Consider the following 8,253-nt stretch of genomic DNA (forward strand, 5'->3'; position numbering starts at 1 on the left):
CCCAGGTAGTAAAAAAAAATATCATTTTATGAAACTTAAGAGGATGTTACACACGCATGTGTTGTCTCCGTCTTACAAATGCATAACATGGCAAATTTTACACTCAGCAAATCATTTTAATTTACAATTTTAAAATACTCATAACTCACTTTAAAATTAAAATATAATAAAAAGCCTATGAGAAGCTCTCGATAATAATATTACCTTTAATTTTTTATAACAGGTCAATTCACTCTACATTTTAAACTAACAGAGCTAAACGTGATCTGCTGAGTGTAAAATTTTCTATGTTATGCACTCATAAGACGGAGACAACTTATGCGGGTGTAACGTCCTCTTAAATGTTATCTTACTATATTAAACTAAATAGGTGTGATTGGGGCCATTGATGGCTGCCACATTAATGTCAAAGCACCAATAAAGCAAGCAGACAGCTACACTAACCGTAAGTTAGGAAAGAGCATCATTTTACAAGCCATTTGTACAGAAGGAAAACTGTTCACCAATATCTCAGTTGGATTCCCAGGTCGTGTTCACGATGCACGAGTATTGGTGAATTCTGAACTATACAAAAGGATTAGTAATGAAGGACCGCATTCATTATTTTATAATAAGTATCATTTATTAGGGGATACAGCATATCCTAATCGTAATTGGTTGATAACAACATATAAAGATTATGGAAATTTAACTCAGCGTAAAAAAAAATTTAATTACTTTCACTCGAAAACAAGAGTATCTATTGAATGTGCGTTTGGTTTGTTGAAAGGGCGCTGGAGAAGGCTGTTATATTTAAATAAAACGAATATTGAAAATGCTTCTCATGTCATACTAACTTGCTGCTTTTTACACAATTTCTGTTTAATAAATAATGATACCCTAAATGAATTTATCAGCGATTATCATAAATTTGACACATATCAAGCAGTAAACAGGGAAAACATTACTGAAAGGCAGCAAGGGAATTCTAAAAGAGATGAGTTATTAGATATATTAGTACCTCAAATATAAAATTTTTAAGAAGTACCGTTTAATATTATTACTTTTAAAATATTTTATATAATTTATTATTTTTTTCAAACAATTTACTAACATTTAAATTTTTTTAATTTATAAGATAAAATAAATATAACAATTTAATAATTTAACAATCAAATTTAATAATTTTATTTTAATTATTTAATTTAATAATGAATAATTTAAAATAAAAAAAATCTAATTCCCTATATTATGTATACTGGGTTTTATAAGTAATATTAATCTTACTTAGTAAGCATAACATGTTAATTTAATTTAATAATATTATAAAAATTTTTTTTCAAAATAAAAAAATAGTTTAATATACTCAAAAGTAATTTTATGTTATTATTTATTTATTTTTAATTTTATGTTTTATTTTATATGATAAAATAAATATAATAGAATAAGAATGAATAAAAACAAAAAAATCTAATTAAATAATATACACCAAGTATATAAGTAATATTAATATTAATCTTAATTTAATATTTTAAAAAAATTTTTTCAAAATTAAATAATAGTTGATAGGTACTTAAGTAATTTTATGTTATTAATTATTAATTTTATTAATTTATTTTTATTTAATTTTAATTAATCAGAGTCTGAGCTGTCTCGATATTTTCTTTTTTTTTTTTTCTTTGCACAGACTTTTAGTGATAGTCTCAAAAAAACCAAGCATTTGAGAACGAAGTTTAGTTTGCTCGTCTAAAATTTTAATAAATTCTGCATGTTGTTCTTTTTGTAATTTCATTGATTCAATGTGTTGTTTGTTTAAAGTATCCAGAATTATTGAAGTTTTGTTTGCAGGCTTAAGGGTATTTTTGGGGTGATGCAGAATGGAAGGTGGCGATTTTTTTGATGTTGATGGCATAGTCATGCAGGCTGGTTCCTCATCATCAGATAAATCTGAAAATAATGCTGTAGCTGAGGCTGTAGGCAATCCTGAAGTATTGAGAGATTCTGAAGTATTGATAGGTGAAAGTGATGCGACTGTGGAGATGGAACTGGAAGTATTTATTGCTTTTTTATTGATGGACAATGTATCAATAATTGATGGAGGATTTATTTTATGTTTACTCTCCATAAAACAGTGCAAGATGTCATAATGTGCTGGGGCCTTCATGAATCCATTGCCCGTCTTAAAAGATCGTTGCTTATGATTTTGATAGGATTTCTCCAAATTTCTCCATTTTTGAAAACATTTATTGCCACCATCTTTTATCTCATTTGATACAATATAACCATTTTCCCTCATTTTCTGATACACCATTTGCCACACTTTAATTTTGGGCGTCTTCTTGTCAATCAATTTATTTTGAAAATCATCGCTAATAACAATTTGGATATATACCTCTGTGGCTTCATTGTCCCGTGGTGTTGGTCGTTTGCTTGTCCATATAAGATCTATTTGCAAATGTTCGTAAAAAAAAGGGAAAAATTATAAAGATGCTTTGCATTTACGTTCTGAGAGTCTATTTTTGAGTTTACACTAATCAACTAATAAATTAGACGTTGTAGTACACTAACTGAAAATTTTATTTTATTTTTTTATTTTACAAACAGTTACCAACAACAGAATTAAATAATTTTATCATAATAGTTTTTTAAATATTCAACAATAATATGAAACAGCAATCTTTAAACTAAAATTCAAGATAGGTATGTTCTTACTCTAATAATGTAATTGAAAAACTGGGCAGTTAGAACATTTTTTAGTGTACTAGGCTAGGTTAGTGTAATTTTTAAACTAATCAAAAATTCAAAAATAGACTCCCTAAGCAGAAGAATATAAGAATATGTTGACTTTATTGTTTTTTTTTTTTTTTTTTTAGTTTACTAGGAAGCTTTTTTTCCTGGAGTTTCTTTGTTTCAGCCCAACAACCCACGGAGCGGACTTAAAAAATTTTTCTGTCTCATTGAGACAGAACTATATTTTTCTATATAGGGTGATTCTTTTATCAAACAACCCTTTCTATAACTAATAGTAGTGTTGTTTGATAGAAGAATCACTCTGTATAATATAAGAGAATAATTCTCTTTAATTGCTGTTCTGGTTTTAATTTTAAAGTAAATAAACAATAATATACTATACTATTTTGGATATTCAATTTGTTTTAGATTAAATAAATATTATAATCACCATTTTCGTTTGAAGAATTACATTCTTTAGATGCCTCGCTTTCTACCTCAGAATCTTAAATTGAATTTATTTGAAATAATTAATAATTTTTATAAGTGACCAGTACAATTAACATTAACATACCCTTTGAACATAAATACTTACTACAAATTGCATCATTATCACTTGAACTTGATCCGTCAACAGCTTCAACTAGGTCAAGTCTTGGTGTAGCCACACTTGGTATAGTAATACCACATGACTCCAGACTGTCGACATCAATAAATGCCACCTCTTTTTGACCTTCTATTAAGTACAACAAGGAAGGAACAAAAATAGGATTTCGGAATATAATAAAATAAGGATTGGGTACAGGGTACCTACCTTGCATTGATAGTAAAATATAATTTTAATTTGTAATTTTATAAAATACTCAAGTTTTGTTATTTGATAAGAATGATGACAAAAAAAAAGGCTTTAACTAAGTATAATTTGTAATAATAATGTACTGTGACACCTTGTGTCAATTTTTTTTTAATTTTATGAAGATTTCAAATCAAGTAAAATAATGATTAAAATGGAACAAATTTAAATAAGAATGTTTTAAACTCATAATATGAAGAACTTGAAAATGTACAAAAAATATGTTATTTCCTAAATGCTATAGATGTTTAATGTCCTAAAAAAGTCTCAAAAAATTCCCTTAAAAAAATGCAAAAATGACCTTAAAAAATGATACTACGGTAGTGTATTTTTTTCGCTTTTTATGTATGTATGATGTAATAAAATAATTAAAACATAATAGGTATATAATGGTAATAATTTGAGCAGAAAGACCTTTAATAAAATTGTTATCGACCATAACTTGTTGTGCTGTATAATTTACAATTCTTACCATCAGCAGTTGGTCGAAAGTCTGTTATTAATCTCAACATTTTTCATTGATTTTAAGAAAGAAACTGTGAAAAATGCTCTAAAAACTAAGGGAATGCACTAAAATTGTCAAAAAATGCAAAAAAAATGTTGAAAGTGAAGCTTAACGGACTAATGATGTTAGCATTAATATAATAAGTAATAACACGACAATATGATTATGTATAAGTATAATATATAATAACGTACAACTGGAAATTAACCTGTGACTATACACACACCGCGTACACTCGGTATGACAGCGTCTGTGCAAGTGATTATTACATACATCAAAGGCCCTATTTATATGAACAATCGAGGCCATCCCGTATCCGTATATAATATAGAAAGCGATAGTAAAGGTGTTGCACAGCTATATCGTAACTGCATAAGTATCTATTAGAAAACGACATTGTACACGCACGTGTGTTTACATGGTTTGAATACTAATATTAATTGTATATTTCAACAAAAAAATCAGTATCACCAAAAACACATTTTATATTTACGGACCAGAGTTTAAAACACCAAGAAAAAAGATGCCTTTGCATAAAAATCCCAGCCTTAATAATAATCAATATTTATATTTTAAAGTTTTAAATTTCAAGTTTCTCTTGATTTTGGTGTAGCTATAAATACACTATTAAAATTGGGGCCACACACAACACAGGAAATTATCGCTGAGGAACAACAATCTCTAGGAAAATATTTACTAGGAATATTTTTATCATAGGAAAGTATTGTTGGGGAAAATATTAACCAGGAATAGCGTAGTCAGGAAAGTATATCATAGAAAAAAAAAATTAGGAATATATTACATAGACAATAGACATAGTGTTATTGGGAAAGTTTAACACAGGTAAAATAAAATTAGGAAAATATTATACAGGAAAGTTATGTAATAGGAAAATAATTGTAACTCAGTTTTGAATAAGAAAAAATACAAAGTAGGTAGGAAGGATATGCAGTGTAAAGAGGAAAACAAAATAATATTAGTATGTTGCCAATATATATATATTGTTTAATGCAATGTCCTTACTTACCTTCGGTTAGCACTTCACACATTACTTGTGGTATGCAGTTGGGCTCATCATTAAAAATGGCCTGCTCTTTATTTAAAATAAATCTAATAAACTGCAAAGCCATGTTAACTTATGCACAATATATTATAATTTGTCTACGCGGGAAGATTCAAGGGTGTCGTCGAGGAAAAGTAAGAGTTAAGTGTTTAAAGTTAAATAAAGACTAAAGAGTACCTAGATAAATTTTAAACTTTTAAAGTGGTCCGTCAACCGTCGTTCGTGTAAAACGGGGCTTAATCAAATCAAAGTAAAAAGATAAGACGTGTAATCGCATCATAGTAAACTCTGTTACCGAGTCTTAATTGACGGTTAGTAAAATCACTAAACTTGTTTAGAAAATCAATAACCGTGTTACAGAAACCGTACTCGCGAAAACGATATCAGTAAACAGTTTACTGATGGTTACTCCGCCAAAACACGCCTATTGATAAAATAAGAATAAACATTTGACGATAGTGTGTGGATGTCTGATCAAAATTCAAAACTTCAAAACGACTAACCAAATACTTAATACGATATTATAATATACTATTTGGTCTAACGCAGTAACGTGAGAATTTGACTACAGAACCAGAATCTAATACAGAAATCAGAATAATACTTATTAATTATTGACTTTTCGTCGATCGTTATCGAGACAAAATCTTTAAAGATCTTTTTTTATAGATCTTGGGCACGAGACGCTGACTATTCCAATCAACCACAAATTAACAAATTAATATAATTTAAAATACGGGCAAACACGGCTCCGAAATTCGTCTACTATCACTGTAAGACAGAACATTAGAACCTCTCAATCACAAACGTTGAACACTTGGTCAAAACGGAACATAATCGGTAATTATCTTTAACAGCAGTACTTCGCTTACTGAATTTGTTTTTCATACACTGTGCATGCTTTATTCTAATGATTTTTTTTAATTTCCCATAGGAAGTATTTGTGTATGATACTGCTCTATGGGCAATGATTTAAATATTTGTTTATTTGCCTATTTATGATTTTATATGATAAAATTACGAAAACGTTTGATTCAATTCAAGTACATCTACGGCACTACTTATCTGTTGGAACAAGGCCCAACACTCGAACTGAAATTGTAGTATCTATTTTTGGTACCACAATTTTTGGATTTATTAATTTGTTTGTTCGCGTTTCAAATTCTTTGATCAGTTCACAAAGGAATCGTTTTTGTCATGTCGGTAGAAGAAGTATAATCGGAAATCCATTTCATGAAAACTTATGGTATAATGAAATGGGACAAACTAATGTAAGCAAGTATACAATTCTTAAGCCAGTGTTATTTTTTATTTAGTATTTTCAATATTTATTTTGGTATACTTTATTTTTTACATAACATAAGAATGTTAAATGATAATCGTAAATCACTCAACAAGAAAATTGCACTTGGGTTGGCCACCAAAGAGGAATTGTTGAAGCAAATAAAAGTCGAATTAAATATGTTGGATACATGTCAACTTAAAATTGATGTAAGACTAACAGCTTATATTATTTCAAATACCTATTATTATTATTATTATTATTTTTTCATAGCAAGAAATGAAAGAAAATGATACCGAGTATATTAACACTGAAATACTTACCATTTTATCAAATCGTATCAATGATATGTACAACAGTATGTTTCTGCTGTTTCCTGTTGAAAAGACTTCACTATCAGAATATATTGAGTTCTGCTCAAATAATGTAAGTCAATAAATTACAACCTAAATAATTTTAATATTAGAAATATGATGAGTTTTTTAAATTTTTGTATTTGCCCTAAAGATTTTTGAAAATCTCAAAAACCTACTTTATATAATAATTTTATATCTATGTTAAGTGATGAGTTATGATCAATGACTAATTGAAAAGTATGCCTACTTGCATATTGATTATTGTAACTATCAATAATTAGTTATGGGAACGATATAATTTTGTATATCGATATTGTTCTGATTTTGCCGATATTGTATCATGATATCGTAAGTTGTACGATATCAATATGTAACAAAAATATTTTTTAATTATTTTATATATTACCTATTAACTACTTATTAGTTATTAGTTATCAATTATTACTTATTAAAATCAATAATAAATATAAATTAATAAACACAAAGATTGAATTAATAATTATTATTTATTAATTCAAAAAAATACTTTACATTGCTAATTGAAGATAAGAAAAAAAACTTATTACAATAATTCCCGATATAGGATACAATATTGATATCGACAATTTGTCACAATATTGATATTGTTTCCAATTATCAATATTGTTACCCATCACTATCAAAAATACATTATATATCTACCAGTTAGATAGCACACAATGATAGATATGACATCAATTCAACCATATATTTATGATTGCTGACTCCTACAAGCGCAATGCAATATTATATTTATATTTTCAATAGCTTTGGAACCTTATTTTTTTCTGTTTGATACAATGAATGATCACTGTAAGAATAATTATGTAGTAAACCTATATAAAATAAATATACAGAGACTTCTATGCTAGAAACTTCCATTTATCAAAATATTTTTGAGAACCAAACCAAATTAAATTTATTTAATTCTATTTAACAAAATTGTCTATATTCCGAATTTTTTTTGTTCCCCATGAGATTTTGTATTATGGAAGTTGCGTTGTAGTAAATCTTGTATGAGACCATAAATAATTATCATTCAAACTATAGCTAAATTATAAACATATAAGACAATAAATAATTTATAATAATAATTTTAATATAATTTATTAATATCTGTTTGAATTATTTTTGTATTAATTTTAATGTTATTTAAATAATAGATAATCAAGATAATAATAATAATTAAGATTTGAATATCCATAATACTTTTTCACATTGTATATCTAACTATTATATTGAAAAGGTTATGAATTTAAATTTTTTAATAACCATTGAAATAACTATGGTTTAACATGAAGAATTTGATTATTATACTTGAAATATTTATTTAACCGTTATAAATTCTTAATTTCAGACATTATTTATTACTAAATGTAGCAACATGTTGAATACACTTATGTTGAGATGCCATAGTGATCCTGAAGTATATATAACTGCAGCGACATATGAATTTGATGATTGAAA

At 27.0% G+C, this 8,253-nt stretch overlaps 1 protein-coding gene across 1 annotated transcript in view; it reads left to right on the forward strand.

Annotated features, from left to right (window-relative positions):
* The window catches only part of LOC103309390 (putative nuclease HARBI1), a 2,413-nt gene extending 1,402 nt beyond the window's left edge, over positions 1 to 1,011 (forward strand). The window contains exon 2 of the mRNA XM_029489885.1: positions 371 to 1,011. Within this exon, the coding sequence (XP_029345745.1) occupies positions 371 to 1,011 (641 nt within the window). The remainder of the gene's footprint in view (positions 1 to 370) is intronic.
* Positions 1,012 to 8,253: the final 7,242 nt, after the last annotated feature.

This window comes from Acyrthosiphon pisum, chromosome A2 (genome assembly GCF_005508785.2).
Source record: "Acyrthosiphon pisum isolate AL4f chromosome A2, pea_aphid_22Mar2018_4r6ur, whole genome shotgun sequence".
In the NCBI taxonomy this organism is placed as follows: Eukaryota; Metazoa; Arthropoda; class Insecta; order Hemiptera; family Aphididae; genus Acyrthosiphon; species Acyrthosiphon pisum.